Source organism: Gobio gobio (assembly GCF_949357685.1).
Source record: "Gobio gobio genome assembly, chromosome: 3".
NCBI lineage: Eukaryota > Metazoa > Chordata > Actinopteri > Cypriniformes > Gobionidae > Gobio > Gobio gobio.
In genome coordinates, this window is record NC_137099.1 from 28327791 (window position 1) to 28352270 (window position 24480).

At 35.6% G+C, this 24480-nt stretch overlaps 4 protein-coding genes across 7 annotated transcripts in view; 2 read left to right on the forward strand and 2 right to left on the reverse strand.

The window, feature by feature from the left end:
• The window catches only part of coro2aa (coronin 2Aa), a 35513-nt gene extending 28542 nt beyond the window's left edge, over positions 1 to 6971 (forward strand). For both annotated transcript variants that reach the window (XM_079812143.1, XM_079812144.1), the window contains exons 7-12: positions 68 to 172; positions 268 to 364; positions 3906 to 4018; positions 4165 to 4255; positions 5175 to 5446; positions 5549 to 6971. In XM_079812143.1, the coding sequence (XP_079668269.1) occupies positions 68 to 172; positions 268 to 364; positions 3906 to 4018; positions 4165 to 4255; positions 5175 to 5446; positions 5549 to 5680 (810 nt within the window). In that variant the 3' untranslated portion in view covers positions 5681 to 6971. The remainder of the gene's footprint in view (positions 1 to 67; positions 173 to 267; positions 365 to 3905; positions 4019 to 4164; positions 4256 to 5174; positions 5447 to 5548) is intronic.
• Positions 6972 to 9900: 2929 nt separating this feature from the next.
• anp32b (acidic (leucine-rich) nuclear phosphoprotein 32 family, member B) lies at positions 9901 to 14130 on the reverse strand. 2 transcript variants are annotated; one of them, XM_079812154.1, is made up of 7 exons: positions 13877 to 14130; positions 11950 to 12099; positions 11749 to 11871; positions 11013 to 11199; positions 10801 to 10922; positions 10651 to 10720; positions 9901 to 10546 (listed from the first exon to the last, which is right to left on the reverse strand). In XM_079812154.1, exons 1-7 carry the CDS (start codon positions 13928 to 13930, stop codon positions 10461 to 10463), a joined length of 792 nt encoding a protein of 263 aa, XP_079668280.1. In that variant the 5' UTR covers positions 13931 to 14130; the 3' UTR covers positions 9901 to 10460. The 2 variants fall into 2 exon arrangements, with proteins under 2 accessions (XP_079668280.1, XP_079668279.1); XM_079812153.1 differs by having other exon boundaries at positions 9901 to 10549; positions 13877 to 14082.
• A 3559-nt stretch (positions 14131 to 17689) lies between these two features.
• hemgn (hemogen) lies at positions 17690 to 19609 on the forward strand. Of its 2 annotated transcripts, none has more exons than XM_079812155.1 (5): positions 17690 to 17826; positions 17928 to 17994; positions 18453 to 18543; positions 18700 to 19022; positions 19139 to 19609. In XM_079812155.1, exons 2-5 carry the CDS (start codon positions 17937 to 17939, stop codon positions 19264 to 19266), a joined length of 600 nt encoding a protein of 199 aa, XP_079668281.1. In that variant the 5' UTR covers positions 17690 to 17826; positions 17928 to 17936; the 3' UTR covers positions 19267 to 19609. The 2 variants fall into 2 exon arrangements, with proteins under 2 accessions (XP_079668281.1, XP_079668282.1); XM_079812156.1 differs by having other exon boundaries at positions 17702 to 17826; positions 18453 to 18531; positions 19139 to 19341.
• Positions 19316 to 24374, reverse strand: trmo (tRNA methyltransferase O). The gene is made up of 6 exons (XM_079812147.1): positions 24160 to 24374; positions 23932 to 24083; positions 23481 to 23655; positions 22679 to 22836; positions 20539 to 21060; positions 19316 to 20459 (listed from the first exon to the last, which is right to left on the reverse strand). Exons 1-6 carry the CDS (start codon positions 24246 to 24248, stop codon positions 20227 to 20229), a joined length of 1329 nt encoding a protein of 442 aa, XP_079668273.1. The 5' UTR covers positions 24249 to 24374; the 3' UTR covers positions 19316 to 20226.
• Between the last annotated feature and the right edge of the window lie 106 nt (positions 24375 to 24480).

Here is a 24480-nt window from a genome sequence, read left to right on the forward strand (position 1 = left end):
ATAGGTATTATTGATTCAGGGCTTTGGTTTCAAATCCCATGCACATGTACATGCGTGTGTTTTGCAGGAAGACCTCTCTGAGCCGTCTTATTCAGAGGACTTGGATGGCTCCTCCGGTGTTCTCTTCCCTTTTTATGACCCTGACACACACATGCTTTACATAGCTGGAAAAGTGAGTACATAAAACCTGGACTACCAGATTGGCAACTAGTGTTTTAATGCTGTACAGGTTATTAATGGATAACACAACACTCCTTCAATCTTTAGGGTGATGGAAATATCAGATACTATGAAATCAGCCCAGAGAAACCATATGTGCACTATTTGACTGAATACCGGTCTGTTCTACCACAGAAGGGAATGGGTGAGTACTATATGTAAAGCCTACTTACTCATGACAACAATTCATTATAAATCTATTTCCCAATTCCAACTTCATCTCTTGCACAAGTAGTCAAAACAGCAATAACATAATTTGAATAGTATAGATGGTTTAAAAGCTGGGTCATCCTTGCTAGTTTTTTATGGGGCGCCGTTTGTAAAGCGACTCACGCTGAAAATAACAGCAACATTTTGACACATTTAGCTTCAAACAATGTTTAAAAAACTGGTATGAATTTTTGGCGGTCACTTTTTTAGCACATTTACAACAATATTTGTCAACTTAGAGATATTTTAAATAGTTAAATCTAAATGTTAAATGTTAAATCTAAATGTTAATTGTTAAATCTAAATGTTAAATCTAAATCTAAATGTTAAATCTAAATCTACATCTAAATGTTATATCTATATGTTAAATCTAAATCTAAATGTTAAATCTAAATGCTAAATCTAAATCTAAATGCTAAATCTAAATGTTAAATCTAAATCTAAATGTTAAATCTAAATCTAAATGTTAAATCTAAATGCTAAATCTAAATGTTAAATCTAAACGTTAAATCTAAATGTTAAATCTAAATCTAAATGCTAAATCTAAATGTTAAATCTAAACGTTAAATCTAAATGTTACATCTAAATCTAAATGTAAAATCTAAATGTTAAATCTAAACGTTAAATCTAAATGTTACATCTAAATCTAAATGTAAAATCTAAATGTTAAATCTAAATGTTAAAACCGGTTATCTGCATTCTGAATTTGCATATTAGTTAAATATTTAGTTTCACCCGAAACATTTAGATTCAACATTTAGATTTAGATTTAACATTTAGATTTAACATTTAGATTTAGATTTAGATTTTGTATTTAGATTTAACATTTAGATTTAACATTTAGATTTTACATTTAGATTTAGATGTAACATTTAGATTTAACGTTTAGATTTAACATTTAGATTTAGCATTTAGATTTAGATTCAACATTTAGATTTAGATTTAGATTTAACATTTAGATTTAGATTTAGCATTTCGATTTAGATTTAACATTTAGATTTAACTATTTAAAATATCTCTAAGTTGATAAATATTGTTGTAAATGTGCTAAAAAAGTGACCGCCAAAAATTCATACCAGTTTTTTAAACATTGTTTGAAGCTAAATGTGTCAAAATGTTGCTGTTATTTTCAGCGTGAGTCGCTTTACAAACGGCGCCCCATAGTTTTTTGCCATTTGTGTCACTAATCAGGTTTGGTAAGTAGACTTCAAATGCTTTAGGTGTCAGAGAAGCACTGAACATAGCACTTGTACATAAATATGTAGATTGGTTAAAGAATGTTCAGCTTCATCTGTATCACATGGCTACATAACATGCCTGAATTAACTAAACAGAGTTCATCATTTAAAATGTTTACAGAGACCCCTAAAAAAGTATGTCAACACCTGTATGAATGTTTTCTAGAAAAAAATAAATAAAATTAAAGTGAGAAGGCATCAGCACATTTTTAAAGCAAAGATTAAAAAAATATTTTATTTTGTCTGTAATGTGTGCTGTAGGTGCGAAACTTTTTGGAAACGTATCCAAGATGTGTAGGCTACTCAAAATGAACCATTAACTTAAGTGAATAAAAGGCAATAACCAGCAATTTTGGGATTTTGCAAATTTGACTTTATTTGAATGTTTCATTGATATGACATGATTTTTTAGAAAAGAAATGCGTAGTGACGTCATTGCGTGAAGACGTAAGGAACCGATGAATAGTTTGTTTGTTATTAATCGATTCATTGAAATGAACTGTCTGAAATGTCAACTAATTGCAGTGTTTGTAATATATAGATAAAACAAAAGAGATAATCCACTCTGGAAACAACAACAACAAAAAAACGGAGAAAATGCATGGCAGCATAAACAGCACAAGACAAAGAACAGAACATACTTATGGCTTTAAATACCTCAGATATTGAGAACTGAACAAGAAACAGGTGGTGAACAATCAGTAAGAGAACAAAATGAGAACTTGGGGCCTGTCCAAATACCCAGACTTGCAGTCTTTGCACTTGACCACTTGTCTATTTACATGATGTATTCCCTGTACATTTTCAAGTGGAGTCTGCAAGTGTGTGTAGAACTTTTGATTACCTGATAGGGACACACTTATAGGGTCCCATCCCAGCTCAATGTGGCGCCAGGCACGACACAAATGTTTTTTGCTAGTTTCAACCCGACGCAGTTATCATTTTCACGTCCTGCGCCACGTTGTTTAAATAGCAAATGCATTTGCGCCCATTTGTGTGCCCATGGGCGTGCTGGTCTGAAAACAAGGTGTGTACAGGCACGTTGTTGGCGTGTTGCTATTTTGAGTCAACTGAAATACAAACTGAAAAACCTGGTCTAAAGTCAATGCCGCAATATTAAATTTTTTTTGTTATTTAAAGAGTGCGTTAGTAATATAGGCATGCACATACACTCTGCTTATTACACACACAGCCTACCTATTTGTAGTAATGACGAGCAAGCAGGCGTCATTGGACGAACAGATCTGTTTCCTAGATTGAGAAGCATGTAAATAGCGAATCCGCTATGGTGCGAGTGCAACTGGCTTTTAAAGGGAATGGGAGATGAGACTCGGATTGGTTTGTTGCACGTTATGCCCAAAACACACCCATGGCTCATTAAGAGAATAGGGACAACCCTTTTAGACCATGTGCCGGGCGCGCTGACCATTCTTCCCGTCGTTAAACTAGCAAAAGTGGATTCGGACACTCCCTAAGTGCACCTGCACCATGCGCTTTAGACCATGCGCTTTGTTAAAATATGGCCCATAGTGTTGTTAAAATGCAAGTATTTTGATTATCAATACTTTGCATTTTAAAATAAACTTCTAAATATCTGTTCAGTAGTTTTTTAGTATCACTTTTTAGTATATTTAGTAGTAATTATAGGTAATCTAATTAATTTAACTTGCAGTGGACTGCTTTCTTGACATCTCGTGATTGCTGGGCAAACGTGTGCTGCATATTGTAATTGGTGCAGAGATTATATGTAGTTTGTAAAACATTTGAAAATGAAGCACCACAATCCCGCAGTGTATAGACAAGTGGTCAAGTGCAAAAACTGCAAGTGTGGGTATTTGGACAGGCCTTAGAAACCATGAAAACCAGGAACTAAACAGGAAAAGGGAAACCAGGGAAAAAAACTGAACAAAATAATCTTCAAACTAAGAGTCTCTGAACACAAAGAACCAAAACGGCAACAATTCAGCAGTACACTTCAAATATGTTTAAAAGACAAAAGAAGCAATTATAAGTACTTATGTGGGTCAAAAAAGCACTCTAGAGTTCAGCTAATCGTATTTAATATAAATTTCAGCTATAATACATTTTGCAATTAACAATTAAATGTCAGATGCAAACAACATACAATTGTCAGAAAAAATTACAATTAGTTCACACTTTGTTCAAGACGAGTATATGTACTTATTTTTTCACAAGCATGATTTTCTACTTAGAACATGTCTTTGCATTCTCTTTCAGGTGTCATGCCAAAGAGAGGGCTTGACGTGTCTTCCTGTGAAGTCTTCAGATTCTACAAGCTAGTGACAATCAAAAGTCTCATAGAACCTCTATCCATGATTGTTCCTCGAAGGGTATAATCCTGTTCACTCACTCATCCATTCAAATACATATAACAAAATCTAGAGCTAGTTCTCTCATTTCTATGCTGTCCTTGATGATAGGATCCCTAACAATCTGGCAAGTGACTACAAGAGATGTTTTGTGTTCTATTCCGCAGTCAGAGTCCTATCAAGAGGACATTTACCCCATGACAGCTGGGAACAAGCCCGCCATGACAGCGGATGAGTGGATCGGTGGTCTAGACAAAGGTCAGAGAGGCCTTTAAAGGAATTTTCTTTCATCATTTACTTACCATCAAACCAGTATAAAATTCTTTCTTCCGTGAAACAAAAAATTATAATAATTTTGTAGTATGTCTGAGCTGCTGTTTTCTATACCATTCCATACCATTCAAGCTGATTTTAGAGCTTCATAAATGAACCAGAAAAGCACCATTAAAAAGCATAAAAGTGGCCCAACTTGCTAAGTGGCTATTTTAGTCTCTTGCCCTTCAGGAGACTAAAATAGCCACTTAGCAAGTTGGGCAACTTTTATGCTGTGGATAAGGAATATTAAAGGGATAGTATATAAGACAGAAGACAAAAAAAATACACTACCATTCAAAATTGTGGGTTCAGTAAGATTCCTTAATGTTTTTTTTATGTTTTGTGTCTCTTACGCTCAACAAGGCTGCCCTTATTTAATCAAAAATATTAAAAGCATACAGTAAAACAGTAATGTTGTACAGAGCCCCGCACATGCCATGCAAGAAAAAAATCTAAATCATGCGCACAATTTACTATTTTGTTAGATCCAGATGTATGATATTCCATAATGTAAACAAAGTCAACAGTGATTACAAGGTGTTTGGTTTCATTTCTTTGACATGTTCATGTTCTAGCTGACTAGTCTATTCTTGGGCTATGGTTAGACATCTATTACATTTTCACTGGTCAAATTTTGCCTTGTTTTAGCCTAGACATCAGGACTGTGCAAATGTTTGCTGGGCACTGGCACTTTCGATCAAATGAATGCATCCTTGCTGAATAAAAGTAGTAAAAAAAACTAACTTTGGATCAGTAGTGTTTGCATTATTGCTACATATAAATCTTGAAACAGCAGAATTTATTTTTGGTCTCTTAGAGAATAAATCTAAACATCTTAATTAAACTTGCTTTTGCCCTGCAGGTCCCTTGATGATGTCTCTGAGGCCTGGAAGTAAACTGGACTCATATGTGGAGGTAGGCTTGGGGAAAGGCCCAACAGACTCGATGGACACACGCCATTCTCGCAGTCGGCCAGGGCTGTCACAGCTGATTCAGGAACGTCTGGATGCCAAAGAGGAGAACGAGCACAAAGAATCCCACCCTGCCACAGATGAAAACAGCAGCTCCACAACATGTGTCAGTAACGGACAACTAGATTCCACTCACTGCTCGCCACCAAAAACAGAGAATGAGGTATGCTACATATAGCGTTGCAGTGACCTTTCAGTCACCTTAACTTCAAAAGTGTTTATCCTTTCCTCTAATGTGTATTTATGTATGTGTTTCTACATATAGCTACGACAAATGTTTTATAAGCAGCAGGAAGAGATCCGAAGGTTGAGGGAGCTTCTTAACCAGAAGGATGTGCGGATGAAACAGTTGGAATTGGAGATCAAAAATGTGAGAAACTCACAAGCCACTCTATGAGAGAAACTGTCAAAAGCCTTGTCTTCTTCTTTCTGCCTCATGAATTATGCTGTACAGGTGTGGTCACATTTACCGTTGCTCAGCAAAATTTCGCGGGCGAAATCCAGTCATTTCAATAGGAATTCGCGCTAACAGGAGTTTCATGTGAGGACAAATTTTGTTTGTGTTTAAGTTGGTCATGGCAATTTGTAGCATTGACCAACAGAAAGCTGCTTTTTTTTAAAGTGACTGTGTGTGAGCGGCACTTCATGCATCGCTACACTATTGACAACGAACAATGGAGCTTTTTTGCCCCTGAAATTTCGCTAATGTGACCGCGCCTTAAGGAAACACGGGCTACATTCTCATTCCGTCATCTCTTATGAAAGTCATTCCTTGTATGCACATAAATACTGTACAACCTCCATGGTAGTTTTTTTTTTACACTTTAGCACTATGCAAACATTTTTTAGATTGTGATCATACTTGTTAAAAAAAATTGTTTTAATTATTATTATTTGTTTTAAAAAGGCTTAAATGAGCATGTGTGTTTTGTTTTATAAATTGGGTTATGTGTGATTATCCGTGAATATGATTGTAACATGAGAATGTTTTTTTTTTCTGATTCATTTTCTATTTAAATTTCTGCGCAAATGGATGAGTGATGTGGCAAGAAAGTTTGATAATGGAATTTTTTTTACAAAGGGACGTAAATTTGAAAATGTTAATTCTTAACATGTACATTATCATCTTATATTTAAGGTTTTTTTTTGTGTTTAAATGCTGTTAAAAGAGTTTATTAAATCCCAGCATGCACTGATGAGGCACCATTGTGGGAACTGGCTGGGGTTCACACAATATCTAAAGAAAGTTTAGTTTAGGTTCAGTAATTCATTTGCTGTGAACTGCCAAAATGCATGTAAGTACCATGATATTTGAATGGCTTACTATGTGTTTCACTTAAAACCACCCAGTTTGTATGTAGGAGCCCATGATACAATGCTTAGTTTCACAAATTTGGAAAAGCCATCATTTTTTTAAATTATTTGAATAATGTTTTGTTTATATATGGATCTGTACATGCACACATCAGAATATATAATGGAATAAGACGTTAAAGATGCTATTTTAAGTGTTGTTGCTCAAATATTTCTTTAATTATTTACTAAATGTTGTCCAAACAGCCTTGATTGTAGACTGTACTTTTTTAATCCTAACACAAATAAATCAGATAATGTGGGTCTTAAATAGGACAGATAAAGAGGCTTTCTGAGTTCCAATAAGGCGTTTACTGCAAATAAACATTTGCCACAATTGTTCTTGTAGGCTGAATTTGCTAAGGCAAACAGATCAGTATCTTATGATAGAGAGACAAATTGGTAACACTTTACAAGAAGGTTTCATTTTTAGTTAACCTGAACTAACAATGAACAATACTTCTAACATATTTATTAATCTTAGTTCATGTGAATTTCAGTATTCAACAATACATTTTTTAAATCAAATATATTTGTTAAAATTAGTTAATGCACTGGGAGCAACACACACAGCTCTCAGATGCATGATCCCCTATTACTTATTGTGGACATTTCACTGGATTGTATCAACCTCTGTTCCACCTGCCACTCACATTTAAAATGAATTGTGACTTAGCTGGGTATCCTTTTCCAAACAATTTGAGTGATATTCATGCCTGTCTTTCAAGCACACACAGCTTTGACAGAATCAAAATTAGTTGAATGGAGTACAGTATATGCAATTTATTACAGTTTTTCTTGATTGTTTACACACATTTTCTGAAAGCATGCCTCATACTCTCAGAACTCTACACAGAAATAAAAAACAGACACACAATTGGCAAAACCCCACAATTCTCCTGCAAAATTAAACTTTACATTCAAAATAATGTTATTTCTTCTCAAAATGGTATTTTGTTTTCAAATGACACACAAACCATCATATGAATAGACATTTATAAGAACCAGTTGAACACTGATGTGCTCAATGTAAAACACTATCATGAATGGAAAACACTTCTCCATTCATCATAATGACTTAGGTCTTTTTTGGTTTAGTGTTACACTTTACTACAGACAGTACATGCATAAGTGTGTTGTAAAACAATTGAGAATATTGTTTTTTATACACAACACACAAATACACGGTAACAAATAGATTTTATTTTTCCCACAAAAACAATGTACACAGTGTACATCCCAACCTACACAAAGTTGCACAGTGGTCTACATACAAAACAGAAGAAATTTCCTGCGTGAAAATTGTGCCAAGTGCAGAGAATTGTGTGTAGTGTTTTGAAAAAAGTGTGTTCTAGAACTGCAATTTGAGTGTAAAGCATGAATTGTGCTTGTAGTTTAGCAGAATTGGTTCAGGGGGTTGGTGCATGAGTTACATGTTGTGGTCATTGTGTCTCAAGGACCAGTATTTGTTATTTCCATTCAGAAATATACATTTTATAGTTTTTTCCAACTGCTTACACACGTTTTCAAAACCATGTGTCCTTTTATTCAAAACTCTACACACAATTCCCAAAACTGCACACAAAATACATGATCAACGAGTGTTGCCCAAATCTCATCAGAGATGGCTCTACTTTGCCCTCCTCCTCATACATATAATTTCTTATAATGCCATATTCAACAAAAATAAAGGTGTGAAGGTGTTGACATGGTGGAGAGAATATACATCTGGATATACATCATGGAAGTAAAAGGTTGTATCTAGTTTGTTTTTTAGTTTAGAATCAAAGTGTGAATTACGGGGTGTGTGATGATAATATGTCTCTATGCACTTCGTTTGACTTGTAGTGAATTATGTTTGTACATACACTACCTGTATAAGTGTGGGATAATTCAGATTTGTATACTTTTAAAAGAGGTGTCTTATGCTCACCATGCACTGTGTGTGTGTGTGCGTGCGTGTCTGTGTGTGGGAGACATCTATAAAGTGAGCTTAAGATCCTATAGGTGCATGTAAAGTTTCTGATTTTTCTTCACAGAATGGAAAAATATGAATGTTACTGTACATTGCATCATGTTGCATTAATGTTGATTTACTGTTTCATATTTTCATTTTTAAATTATTCATTTATTTTGAATCATTGTGGAGACATCTTGTGGCCCTTTTGGAAGTTTACTGAGCCCTTAGGTTGAGAATCTAGAGGTTAAATTTGTAGCTCTACCAGTTTGGCCATGTTTGCAAAACTACTTGTCTTGTAGGTGTATCCTGCGTGATTCCTAGAATTACAGTTAGTAGTCTACTGAAAATGGTAATAAAATAGTAATAAATAGGACCTTTACAATGGGTATATTACAAATTTTGAAGACAATACTATTCCTGTAGAATGTTTGACAGCGTGTGGACAGCAGTAGGACTGTATACGGACCTGTAGGATGTTTGTTCTGTCCTGCAGGGGTCCTACCTGATATCTGTTTATAGAACTACACAACATATTGTGTAACCATGACAGAAATGAAAAGATGTGGTATCCTCGTGTGGATGTGAAAGGAAATGCAACCACTTTTCAATGGGTTTTTTCCTGGGCAAAAAACAATTCAATAGCTGGGTTTTTTTTTTCCTTTCAAAGTAAACATATTTTGGGAAATAGTCACTCGACTACTACTGTCCTCAATAATCATATCCAGGAATATAGGAAAATACCTACATTAATACCTATGCTTGTGGTATTAAGTTCATTTATTATGTTCACAATTTTCCTTGAAAGCCAATGTAAGTTAGTCCATATTCATAAATATTTTTGTTTGCATTCATGTTGTGACTACGATAAGCTAATCAGAATGAATTGTGTACAGAGTGTGATGTTAGAGGAGTTTATCTAAAATGTATAAGACTTTATAAAAGTAAAACTATTAGTGCAGTTCCTCGTTAATATTTTGCTTTCGATTCCTGACAGGATTTGATCAACATTAATATAGCTTTACCAACATGTATCTTCTGAGAACACTTGTGAAGGGACTAATATTAGTTGATCATGTTACAGGTTATTAGTGACCCCAATCAATTCAAAGTAAAACAGAAAATTATTAAATGTAAAATAAGCCACTGCATCATGAATTGTGCATCTGACAATGATCAATCTTTCCAGCTGCCCTGCAGCTTCACAGTATCAGACAATGATTGTCTTAAAACAAGTCCCCATTGCCTCTCATTGTCAGTCACCAAATAAATGTTTAGACAAAAGTACAGAGAAATAGGAGAGCAAGCAAAGCACAAAATGTTATTTTATTTACAAAGTTTTTGTCTTACAGAAAGTAAAAATGTAGCTACAACCTTGATTTGTGCCACAGGCTGCCACACTAAAATTATGGCCTGCTTGTCACACAGTTGCTATAGCAATCTTATTGGGAAATTTGGAACAAAAACTAAAGGGGTAGGAAATGTCAACACAAAAAAAGAAAAAAAAAAAAGAAGAAAAGAAAGAAAGAAAAACACTTTCAACAAAATATTAAAAGCACAGACCCAAAACTAAATACCAGTCCCCAAAGTCCCCAAAGGTTTTGGAACACAAACGGGCAGGGGATTGACAGTGAACTTGTGGAATGCCGAGTAAGCCACCGATCCAGAAGGCTTTCATTCAGCTCGTAGGCTCTATATGAACAACTCCACCCGTCCGGTACAGTCTTGCCCCCACAGGGAGCTTAGCGCTTGGGTAAAGGGGGGAAGGGGCTTGGTGGAGTTGTGGATGGGGAGACAGGTTGATGGGATAGCCAAGTTGTTGAAAAGGAAGGAGAGGGAAAGGTTGGTAACAGTTGTTCATTGGCTTTTAATCATCCTCCTCGTCGTCGTCATCATCCTCATCCTCATCCTCTGCTTCTCGTTTTCTCTTCTCACCCTTTCCTCCTTGCACTTCTTCTGAGCCAGAGAAAACAACGTTACTTACTAACAATTGCTTGGACACCAACGGACACAAAAGATGTCAAAACCAGAAAAGGGGTCATTTCAATATAACTCACCTTCCTCTTCATCGTCGTCGTCATCATCATCTTCATCCTCTACTTCTCCATCCTGACCAAAGTCTTCCTCCTGAAACCAACAAGCCATGTAATTAAATAGGTTTTCTGTTTTTAGTCTTCAGAAATCAACACATAATAGTAAACTCATACCTCATCCTCTCCACTGCCATCCTCGTCATCCTCCTCGCCTTCAACCTCATCTTCGTCGTCATCGTCATCTTCCTCTTCATCAAAATCCTCCTCTCCATCCTCATCCTCCTCCTCTTCTCCTTCTGTGATTAAAACGACATAAAGGAACATTGGTAACCCAAAAAAAATGAACAGCCGTTTAAACACTGAAACTGAGAGCTGGCCACACCAACCCTCATCATCGTCATCATCAACTCCATCAGCTTCTCCGTCAGAGTCCGACGCCTCGCGGTCATCCATATCGTAGCCGTCCAGATATGTGAGCTGCGGAAGGAGTTTGAAGACGCTTTCCCGGTAGTCATTCAAGTTTGTAACTTCGCAATTGAAAAGGTCAAGACTTTTCAAATGGTCGAGTTTTTTCTGACAAAGTAAACAGATTACAAATCACAAAATTGTACAACTTCATTTTTGTTGAAGAGCACAGCTCAAATGTTTTGTACACTTAGATGGACAGTTCATCAAAAATTGTCATCATTTACTGACCCTAAAGCTTACTTGAAACACTCTAAAAATGTGCATAAAAAAACATTTCAATATAAATATACAAAATTATAATAACAAGGTGCAAGATGTTTAGTGCCAGTTTATAAGGAAGTGACTTTTTTTTTCAGCTCAATGGATGGAAACATTATTTGCAAATGTTTTATGTGATATTCCAATGTTGCGCTTAAGTTAAATTTGCAAGTTTGGATACAAACATAGCTAGTGGTAACCATAAAGGTTATTGTCTTGTGTTCAGCAAAAGAAAGTCTTACAGGTTTGGAACGCATAATATATACATATTTCAAAAATATGAAATTTGGTGTGGTTAGGTTACTGATTTTTATACGGCCAAAAACTAAGATGAAATGCAAAGCAATTAATAGGCTTAAGCTGCAGAAACTCATGAGACAGGAAGTCTGTACAAACCAAGGGTTCCAATGTGCTGATGTCTTTTAGTTTGTTGCCACTTAGGTTTAGATGTGTGAGATTGGGTAGTTTTTCAGCTAAAACATCAAGGCCACCAGAAATTCTGTTGTCACTGAGTTCCAACTGAAATGAAAATACATATATCAGAACACAAATAAGATAATTTTTCAATAGAGATCAGTAAACAATGTGTGAGATTACCTTTTTAAGTTTTCCGAGTTTAGGAAGGTTGGAAACTGAGAGTAGACCAACATTTATCAAACTTAGAAATTCAAGATTAACAAATTCTGCTGTGAGGCCTTCAATTTTCCCTTCATTTGATCTGCAGTTGTCAAGGACAAGTTCTCGTACCTAAGGATCCAACATAAGAGCGACAATTTAAATACTGTAACTAACATATTAATAAGATTCAACAACAATAACATTAAAGTATTTAAGTGCAACAAATTTGAGCAATCAGGGGTGTTGGACACGCTGGCTAACATGGACATGCTCAATGGAGGCGACAAACCATGCTGGTTAAAAAAAAAGTTTCTCAACTAGGAAAACAACAAAAAAAAAATGGGTTTTTGGAAATAAACTTGTTTTTAAAGTGTGGTCGGGATTCGGGCGTTTTGAGTTGCTTTATTATGTTCATAGAGTGTTTCGGTAAGAAACTAACGTGAAAACCATTGAGGACGGTTTGTTAAGCAGTCGCTACTGTTGTTGCATGGCCCTATGGCTCAGACTGTCGCAGCGAGTCACCAATGAGAAAACAGCAGATTACACGCCGACAGCCAGACAACATGGACATATCCGAAAGACACCACCGTCTTTTTTGTGAAATTTTGTGTTACAAACTGCAAATGGAGGGTTCTTTAAGCCGCTTGTTTAAGATGGAAGCGATATGTCGATGGCGTATTCCTGCTGCGAAAGACGAAGACAGAGCGGAAATTAGTGAGACAAAAATGGAGAGTTTCTTTCTCTCATGACAACATGGCGCCTCCTCATATAGGCTACATTGACAGAAAAACTCTACACATTCAACAAAACTCACGCTACGTTTGAAACCCTGACTCTATGCGGCTACTTGGCTTACGGGATAATATTTTACGCGATGTTCTGTTGGTTTTGTAACAGAATTTAAACATTTCCGCCGGGTTGTCCAACCAAACTAGCACATGTAGCTTCTTTTTACTCAGTCGCTGATCCCGTCCTTGCACACGTTATGCTACTTAATATACCTTTAAAATGTTTGAAAATCATCAGCTCGAGTATTTATTGGGTATGAGCGTTAGTTTAATCGGTAGTGGCGCGTGGGGAGTAATGGCGGGAATCGGTGTCTCGCAGCAGCGAGTAACACATTTTACGATTAAAACTCAACACGATCTCATTAATAACAAATACATGTGTTAAATATTACATGGATAAAGACAACTTTTGAACATCTCCTTGCAGTTTAATAAAAAAAACTTTTTAAAATATCAGTTTATTCATATAATCGATAAACCTCGGTGCCCTTAAGAAGAAAAAAAAACATAATGCGACTGTATGTTCGTCAAATTACATATTTACTTTACTTTTTGAACCGGTGGTCTTATTATTACTCTTCCTGGACATCGTAGCAAAGGAAGCGCTATACTGTAGTGTGATGAGACCAAAATGTGACCGTGTTTAAGAAAATGTGTAAGGGTATGGTTATCTTCAGCTATATCTGGTTTATTACTTTAGCTTTTAAGTGGATGTAATAAAGGGCGCCTCATGTTAGCAACAAACATGGCCACCACGGTGAAATAAACCATCCCATCCATATTGTACCACGCCGATGTTAAAACGAGCAAATATTAGGCAGCAAAGCATGCTAGATCATGAATACACACATCCAGCATGGGGGGCTTAAAATGCTGCAATAATGCCTTCAGCTTCCCAAACTACTCGGTGTGGCTTACACAGTCAGGATCCTTTCATATCAAAACAAGACGAATGAACATTAATGCTGTGAATATACACGCAGTTACTTTATCTGTGCCAGGGGTATTACACCCATGTGCTTACCATTAAACTACTACACACAGGTCAGTTGAAGTAGAAAGTAGCACAGCTAGCATGGCTGGGCACAAAACTAAAGGTTTGGCTCAAAATTACTCACATCAGATGGTGTCCTGTTCCTCAGCTCCAAATGAATCCTCTTTTTCATGTCCATATCGCCCTCAAAAGTTGGACTCTTCCCTCTCAGGTTCTGGAGGAATTTCTGTTCAGCCCAAAAGGTAGAAAGATGCCTTAATGGAGGGAGAATATGGGACTGTATAATGATCTGAGCCCAGCGCCAAGTTACTCTGGGAGAGCAGAAACCATGGAGGGAAACGGCACTGAAACAAATATATACTCAATAGCGCCATCTCTGACCAACGACGCGCACTACAGTCACACAAACAGAAGATCAACGACATCAGTGCTGCATTAGAGTATGACATGGGAAGTTTGTCGAAATGTTGTACTCGGAGTAAAATTGGTTGGGAAGTTCCATATATTTTTAAGCAATTTATTGTCGTATCAATAAAATTTTTTTAGTATGGCTTTTAAATACACATTCATGCATCATCTTGTTGTTAATTTTATGCAACATCATTTTATTTTCCTTGTTACACCAAGTTAGTTATTCTAGCTCAGACAGCCAATTTGATTTGATGAATAATATGTGTAAAAGTAGCAAGATATTAAATATTGATATTAAATATAAATATTGAAAAAATCCAAAATGTTTCTTAAATTCTAAATATTTCACTATTGTTGATGTTCTCTCATCCACTATATGTATAGGCTATTTTATATATATATATATATATATATATATATATATATATATATATATATATATATATATATATATATATATATATATATATATATATATATACATAATTTTATATACTTTAATATATAATAATATAAATATTTATTTATACATACTTTATTTTCCCTATTATGCATACTTTTTTGTATACTCTTTCCAAAACGGGGTAGTCTATTATATTTATTTAATTAGGTTAACACTGTCTGGGAAGCAAACCACTTTATACACTAGACTATATACACCAACTGTTAAATTATTAAAAATGAATACAGTTTTTTTTCCTCATAAGCTCGCTCTCTTTTTTTGAAAGAAATTAATACTTTTATTCAGCAAGGATGTGTTAAATTGATATAGTGATAGTAAAGATTTATATTGCAAATTATGTATATATTGAATAAATGCTGTTCTCTTTTACTTTTTATTCATCAATGAATCCTGAAAAAAGTATTAAGCAATAAAACAGTTACCAACATTGATAATAGGCTAACTGAGTATTAAGCTTATTAGAATGATTTCTGAAGGATCATGTGACACGGAAGACTGGAGTAATGATGCTGAAAATTCAGCTTTCCAATCACATTTTAAAGCATATTAAAATTGAAAATCATTATTTTAAATTGTAACAATATTTCACAATACATTAAAAATAGCAATGTTTGCAAACTTTGGACCAGTACTATATGTGTGTGTGTTCATGTTTTTCTTTCCCGGTGGGGACTTCAACCTGAATGCACACTGACTCATGGGGACTTATCGTGTCACCATGGGGACCTAAATTGATGTCCCCATAAGGAAACAAGCGTATAAATCATACAGAATTATTATTATTTTTTTAAATGCAGAACGTTTTCTGTGACGGGTAGGTTTAGTGTAAGGGATAGAATACACAGTTTGTACAGTATAAAAACCATTAGGCCTATGTCTATGGAGAGTTCCCACAAAGATAGCGAACCAGATGTGTGTGTTAAAATATATTTGTGTCTTACAGTGTCTTGTCTCTATTTGCATAATTTGTGTTAATGTTATAAACATTGTTTGCTGTTCGACAAGTTCACTTGCTGTATATGAACTTGTCAGGAGAGGGCATCATTTTGCTTTACCTTGTGACAAAAACAAACAAACATTTGAAACACAAATTACGTGAAACTAAAGGTAATAAATAATTAAATAACAATCACAAAAGCATTTGCAAATGGAAGTAATTTAACTTTAAATTAAAACCAGTCACTCTTAAAAATAAAGGTTCTTTGGCAAGGTGTATGGTTCCATAAAGAACCGTAAATATCCAAAGAACCCTTCCATTGCACAAAAGGTTCTTTATAGCGTAGAAAGGTTCTTTACACTATAAAATGGTTAGAATAAAATGGTTCTTTAAAGAACCTTTCCCAAAACTGTTCTTCAGGGAACCAAAAATGGTTCTTTATGGCATCGCCGTGAAAACCCCTTTTTGGTACTTCCTGGCACCTTTATTATTAAGAGTGCATATGTAGCCTACTATAAGCTAACTATAAGCAACACAAGGCAGCAAGGACCAAAAGGGCCACAGAGTTAATTGCAACTCCATTGTTCACAACTGTACTACACTATACATTTCTTTAATGTTTCAAAAGAAACTGTTAAGAAAATAATGACTTCATTTGCCAAACATGAACAAACTGTACTGACAAAGAAGAAGAGAGATCAAAGCTCACCTATTAGACAGACAGTTTCCCTGCAGGATACCAACGTAAATACTACAGAATTATTAGAACCCCTGACCCAGTTTTAACAAGCACTGTATGCCAAAATGGTAGGAGATTTGTAGGGTTAGCCATCATATTGGTATCATTAAGACCAATGATTGCAGTTGCATAATGGCCAAAGAATATGAGACTGTTTTGTACATGGCGCTTGGGGTGCAAACACTTTTCTCTTATTATATTCCAGTGCTCCAGGATGACAACCCCAAATAAACTGCAAAAGTGTAGAGTCAAACACCTTCCATGGCCTCTCTGACTACTAACATCTTTGAACATTTATTTTAAGAACTGGAGGCTTTTCTTCATGAAGATTAATGCAATGTACCATAGGTTTCAGCTGTTCTGAATGCATCTTGATATTAAAATGCTGTTTGTGTTATTTTGTTATGTGGAGGTAACCACATTATAGCAGAGAGAAGAAAACAAAGTATTTCATTTTAATGACATGCAACAAAGTGCTAGGGGAAAGTAGTTTGTTGCAAAAAGTGTAATGAATTTATAAATAAATGTTAAATCATTTTAACATAAGATAAATGATGAATGTCTATGGTCATTTTTAACTCATTAATCACAAAGTTGCTCAAGGAGAAGTCGTGCACAGTATCTACATGGTGGGACAGCACAACTCAATATGTTTCAACCTGATTGTGAACGCCCAGAAAGTGAGCAGTGGAGATAAAATGGTTGTGTATGACTGGCCAGAGTGGGAAGGCACTTTACTTTTTGAGTATTCAAATAACATGGAAATAGAGAAACGCCTTTAATGGTTGTTTTGTCTTTCAAAAGGAGTTTATTGTGGGTGGGATTTTTAAAAAAAACTGTGGTGTGTCTTCAAAATAAAATTCTACGAATTAAAAAGTGTGTGGATTCATCAAATAATCCAATGAAGATTCATGGCTTATGTTTACCAAACAATAAACAAAAGAATAGGAGACATGAAAACTGATTATTGATGTGTAGGAGAACGTTAAGAGAACATTCTCAAAACCTAAAGTGAACATTCTATATACAGTAAACCTTTCTGACTATATAGCCAATAGGATGTCTATTCGGGGAACATTCCCAAACTGGTCTGGGAACCAAAAAATTGTTAGCTGATGGGATACAGTGTCTGAAGCACTTGGTGTCCGTCCTGGACTTTAGTGAAAAACCTTGCTTAACTCCTGTGATATAAAGTTAGTTATAAAGTTGGCTCTTCACAATGACAAATAGATCTTCAGGATTTGTTACTGTATACAATTCCTTCTGTAGATTAATTTAAACCTATATTTTAAACTTTATTAGTTGTTTTGTTTTTTACTGATAATTTAGCCATGTTTGTCTATGACCCTTGACCAAATCAAGAATACCGGTCATCTCTCGTGACAACAGGCAAACAGTCACATAAGTGCAAAGTCAGCCAGCATCATGACCTCCTTTTTTACTTTCTTCTAAGAGTATTGTGCCAAGTCCTCCACCTTTGCAAACAAGATAAGAGCACAACTGCAAGAACTCTCCCAGCATACGGTAATGTTTAACCAGATAATTATTCTCTTAGCGGCAGGAAAAGTAAATGGGCACAATTTTTTTCAGCTCTGTCATTTCATTACTTCATATTCATGTGACAGGACAACAAAATGGAAGAGACTTTGGAGAAAGAGATTATGCTGTCTGAAGTAAAAGAGTCTGATGAAGGTATGACTTGAATGAATGAATCACTTTTAAGAACAGCTTGATGACCTGAATTGGTTTATCAATTCATTGAAACTGTCCATTAGTGACCGTTTAAGTTTTCAAAAATTAAAATTGTTTAGATGAAACATTTGATATCAGATAAAGAACAGAAAACCTTTTGAGTAGTTCTTTGTTCTTAAGGGCTGCAATCAGTCTTTCCCCCCTGTGGTTTATTAGATTTGTATGTACTAATTGTTTATTCTTGTGTTGCAACGAGATTATTTGGAACCATAATAACTGGTGTGATGTATGTCAATGCATCTACATTCAGTCTGAAACATGCATTGAGCTCTTTTATACATTCATGACCCAAATCCTGAATACTTTTGGTTAGTGCTACCTTAGCAACTGTTACAAAGGAAACTAAAACCTGCAGCAGGCAAAACAGCAAAGGACTGAGTGATTTGTTTGTTTGGTAGGTGGAATTCGGCGGCGTTTGAGAGACAGAGACCTGTTGAAGAAACGGAAAGCCGAGGCAGAGGAAAAGGCAACCAACCAGTGGGTTTATGGGTAAAGATAGTGTTAAATGAGGCCAATAAAAGCACTGGAAAAGGCTATTTTGCACTGATTATTTCTTTTTCAATTCAACTCACATTGTGATACTGTGATGCAGATCCACAAATTAGGAAATTTCGCTCAAATAATGTCTCCTAACGTTGACTGCAGGGCACAAAGCCTTAAAAGAGTGAAAAAGAGGACCAGCAGTACCCCAGGAAGGAAAGGTCGACCAAGAAAAGAACAGCCCATAGTTATTCCAGAAGATCTTGGTCTGCCACAGGAAACAGATCCTGCTCCTGAGACACTTCCTGTCACAGTACCTGCATTACCCATGACAGTAGAGACAGTGCCTATACTACCAGCTGAGCCACAACCAGAGCTGGTGCCTGTGGAAGCAGTAAGTGAAAAACCTTTTGAGGGGTTTCTGATTGAGGATCTGGGGCCGGATGAGGAGGAAGACATGCCTGAAAAAAGCCTTGTCATTGATACAGGTATTTGGCCTACATTTTTCAGTAGTGGTCTCCATTAATTACTGGTTATTCATTTGAAAAATCAAACATTTTATGTATTGAATTTTTAAAGCAAATGAATGTGTGTTGGTTTTTAGGTGATGATGAGCAGCAGCCATATGCTGATGTGCCTGAACTTAGTCAAGTTTCAACGCCAGTGTTTCCTCCACCACACATTCCTTCTCAATCAGACAGCCTAAGCCTATCTGACAACTTATTTATCTGAAGATCTATTTTTCTACAGCAAAAAAAAAGCATTGTGACTAACTCATTTACTTTATCAAAAAATAAAAATAAAAAAGTGTTTATTTATTAAAATTGTTCATGTTTTTGTGTATATAAGCCATCATCAGCCATCTCATCAGTATACCCTGTCCAAATAACTTTAGTAAAATCTAAATATTAAATTGTGTTACAGTATAGCACTTTTGTGCCCCCTGGTGATTGTAAAATAACTAGAACTTTTAAATAGCAAATAAAATGCTATTTTGCCTTCAACCTCTGACAAATAATCTTTGTTTAGTTTGTTTGTACAACTGACTTATTTTGAAATAAATGGGTTTTATATTTTGTCTTTGTCTAGTGATTTCTTCATTGGATCCATCCTCCTATGAGAATCAATTTAAATTGCAACGTTTACTTCACTGGGCACATATTCAATAAATTCTTAAATGTAAAATACTAGATGATTAAAATACGCATTTTATTACATATTTAAACTACAAAATTATTGTAATACAGTTTATAACCATTTTTGCTGAGCACACAGTATGCTAATCTATAGTCGATCTATGCTGCAAACCATAACACTATCTTCAAGTGTTTTGTTGTGAAGTTTTTAACTTTTTTTTTTTATGACAAGGATGCTGGATCAGTATGGTTTGAGATTTATTTCACTTCCTGTTGCTATTGGTACACACATACAAAAAATAAGACCAAAAATTGTTATCATTCACTCACCCTCAAGCCATTCCAAACTTGTATATTCCAAATATATGACTATTTCTTATGTGGAAAATATTTTGAAGAATGTTGGTAACCAAACAGTTTTGGTGAACACTGAATTTCATTATATGGACAAACATTTCAAAGTACTGAAGGTGAGTAAATGATGACAGAATTTAACATTTTGGGCAAACTATCCTTTAAGTCATTTTTATTAAAGTACAGGAATCTAAGACAAACCTCACATAATATTTGTGAGTTCTGTACTCTGCACAGGTTTGACTCTCACAACCTCAGCAAAACCATCTCCAAACCAGCAGGTGACGTCAGCTATATCCAGTGTAAAGAAGAACAGGCGGTCTTGACAACGTGTGCGACGATAAACTGATCTGGGGTCAGCTGACAGAATGCCGTGGATAGCGGCCACTGCTTCATCCGGTCCTTTCAAGAACTGGAACTTTGGTCTTGTGCTGTCTATTAAATCAAAAGTCAATTAGAAAAATGACAATTGCCTTCATTAGAAAAATACTCTGGTATCATAATGATCTAATACCTGTACTGTCACAGGGAAGAAACTCTTTGAGCTCTTTTTCAGCATTTGCTGTAAATCGCACATCGAGGTTACTGATAGGAGGTGCCCTGACCCAGGCAGCGATGGTACTGTAGTCCCCATGGCCAAATTTGAGAGTGGTTGAACCCGCTGAAGTGCCTTCCGGAGCATCCGTGTTTTTGTCTTCATCTGGATTCTCAGTCGAAAGTTGTTGTTGTTTGACATAGTTTTTAACCTCTGCAAGTACGTCAGTCACTTCACTGAATACAGACCTTTTTGTGCAAGAGAAATATGAAGTAGCGGCTGGACAAACACTGAGCTCTGAGGAAGGTTCCGATGATGTCTCTAAGGTGTCTGGTTCTTCATCTAGATCCATCGGGTCTGTGAATGATGATGTTTGTTTATATTCACTGTTGGTATCATCTGTCCTTGTTTTAGGAGAATCATAGTCTGGAATATATGGCTTGATGTCCAGGACAGGCGTTCCAGCGATAATATCAACCCCTGACAAGTGAAGTGTATCCCCTTGAAAATCAAATGATAAACGATTACTGGAATTAAATAGGCTATCACATTGACTATGACAAACTTGAAAGTCATTGTTCATTTTCTTTAAAGCTTGTGATTGATGATGATGGCCTAAAGTGAAAATAAAATGTCTTATCACTGTTAAACTGTTTTCAGACTTGGATAGGTTCAATATATTGTGTAGAGAGGTACTGTCTGCATCCCCTCTGAAAAGGTTTACAATGCAGTACATCTCTGCACAATATATTGAACCGATCAAAGTTAATTTAATAATAATACAAACAAAATTGTTAACAAAACTATTACAAATAATTTTCATCAATTGAAATGAAGCTGAAATGAAATATAAATATGAGATGAAAAACTTAAAATGAGAAATGTCACCTTGCCAACTAACTTAAATAATATTTAAATAAAATAAAAACATTTAGTAAAGTACTGAAATTACTAAAAGTGAAGAAAAAAGTATAACAAAATTGCTTAAACAAACTAAAACTGAATATATATATATATATATATATATATATATATATATATATATATATATATATATATATATATATATATATATATATATATATATATATATAAAATGCTAACTCAAAATATTAATAAGTACTAGAATATTACATAAATAAAATAAATAACACTGCACACATGACATTCATCTGTTAGATCAGTGGTTGTCAAGCTTTTTGACACCACTCATTGTCCACAAAATTATTTAAAGGCCCCCATGACTTTTCTTGTTGTTCGTGGATAGTGATTAAAGATAAGATTTTTTTACTCAAATTTTACCTGACAAGATATTTTTGAGCTAAGCATAGCTAGAAAAATGTTAATTCATAAAATGCTCATGGAGTTTTAATAGATTTTATTAATTTATTAACAATTTAATTAACATTTCCCAGTTCTAGAAATCACTTTTAAAATTAGGCAGCCATGGGTCATATACAGTATCTGGACATTGGAAACCCTGGTTCTTCAAATAAATAAACACAGTTGTTAAGAGGTGAATTAAAATAAGAAATATTTAATATAATATAAAAAAATAGAGTTCATTAAAGGGTTAGTTCAGCCAAAAATGAAAATTATGTCATTAATGACTCACCCTCATGTCGTTCCACACCCATAAGATCTCCGTTCATCTTCGGAACACAATTTAAGATATTTTAAATTTAGTCCGAGAGCTTTCTGTCCATCATCCATCAAACTGTAAACGAAGCTCGGGCGCACCAGGTAACACATCAGTAGCATTAGAGTCGTGAACGCGGATTGATGACAGACACGGAAGAGAAGGCAATGCTGAATAAAGTTGTAGTTTCTGTTATTTTTGGACCAAAATGTATTTTCGATGCTTCAAAAAATTCTAACTAACCCACTGATGTCACATGGACTACTTAGATGATGTTTTTATTACCTTTCTGGACATGGACAGTATACCGTACATACATTTTCAATGGAGGCTCTCGGACTAAATCTAAAATATCTTAAACTGTGTTCCGAAGATGAACGGAGATCTTACGGGTGTGGAACGACATGAGGCTGAGTCATTAATGACATAAAGGGTTAGTTCACCCAAAAATTAAAATTAAGTCCAGTAAAGTTGTGGTACCTGTGATTCTCTCTAGCTTTGCCAAGGTCAGTCCCAAAGCATTGGGCCTATGGGGGCTGCGGGTGGAGTACACCCCCACTCTCTGGCCATTCAGACGGGGCGGCTTTACTTTGGCTTTATAGCTCATTTGCCCATTCTTATGGAAAAGGAAAATGATCCTGAGAATGTGAAAGAAAGACAAAAGAGTTCACACAAATGTGTCCTTAACTTTCAATTGTCATTAATTAGGTCTGGCCACTTATCAGGCCTATCTAGAAACATTATCAAACATACTTCTAGCAATGGCTAAACCCATTCACTTTTGATTTTGCATGATCATTATCTCCTAAATTACATGGCTATTTAAATAGTGTAGCTCAGTTAAACTATTCTTTCTATTGTCTTAACCGTCCAGCCAAGCTCTGAGGAGAGTGGTGAACGTTAGGCTTTTGCTACTAGGATTGCTTCTGACCTCTGTGTGAGATGAGCTTTATACATCGCTACATTATAGACAATGGACTTTTTTTGCCAGTGAAATTTTGTTAATGTGACTGCACCTCAACCATCAAACTCTACTTTAATTTAAGCAAAACACACGGGAGATAAAAAAAAGTGCTTTCTTGTTACTATTTTGTAACTGAGATCAGAATATCATAGCAGCATGGATATCTTGACTTCTGTATGTAATGCAAGTTGGCGAATCTGAAAGGCAGTCAAGGAGGAAAGGAGATGTGCATGTGCAAATGAAATAATCTGTGCAGATTTATTTCGCAATATCCTAGATAAGCAATTTTTTACCACTGCAACCCAATTTTCTACACACCAAATATGGGAGTACTGTTCCAGTCCAACTAAAGAATGCTCAGGGTTATTGAAGACTGATGGTTCGATCTTCAAGCTGGCCCGTGAAGAACTGCATATTGTGGGTTGTCGTGGCGTGCCAGTTTTGACTGCAAAACACGAGCTGATGTATCCAATAGGTACCGTCTGAATACGCCCTGGGATGTTAAAAACAGAGACATAATATGGTTTAGACATACTGTAAATGGCATGAAATCAACCACAGCCTCTGTAATAGGTAGGTTGGTCAACATGGCAACATCTGGACCCAAAAATGGACTCTCTTTGACAGCCATTCAGTTTATTCATCCAAAGAGTATTCTGACAAAGTTCAGTAACTGACAACAAGGTACACGAAATTTTCTTTCACATCACACTGCACCTTCTGCCTACTAGGTATCAAAAGTGAACGTGCCAATAAATGCGTGGCATACCTTGTTCTAATTGATTCATTCCACTGGAGCCCTGAGACGGGCTTTTGCTCACTGACTTTAATCTGTCATCATGTTTCATACAGTCTGTCAGCATGGACTGAAGAGATGACATCTGCTTCTTATGTGCTCGTACGGATCCATCCATCTGCTGTCTGATAAATGGACGAAATCCCATTTTCAGGATAATCATATCTCATGTACGACAACCATGCTGATTTGAGAACCTACCTGAGGTTTTTTATCTCTTTTCTCATTACTGATGCCTGCTGTGTCAGTTTTCTGACTTTTTCGGCACAACTACACCCTGGTGGCGACATTTTAGTAATTCTATAACTCAAAGCCTTATACACTTCAGAAATTCGCTTATATGACGGTAAACTGCTTTTTCCATCAGTTCATCTGCTTCACTGACTGCAATACGAACACGTGTTTCGCGATTGGGCGGAAAATGTTGGACGACCAACTACTTTCAAGGAATTAACTTTACTGGTGTAGTACCGCCACCTACTGTTCACTGTGCAATCAACACACACGAACAAGAAAAACATC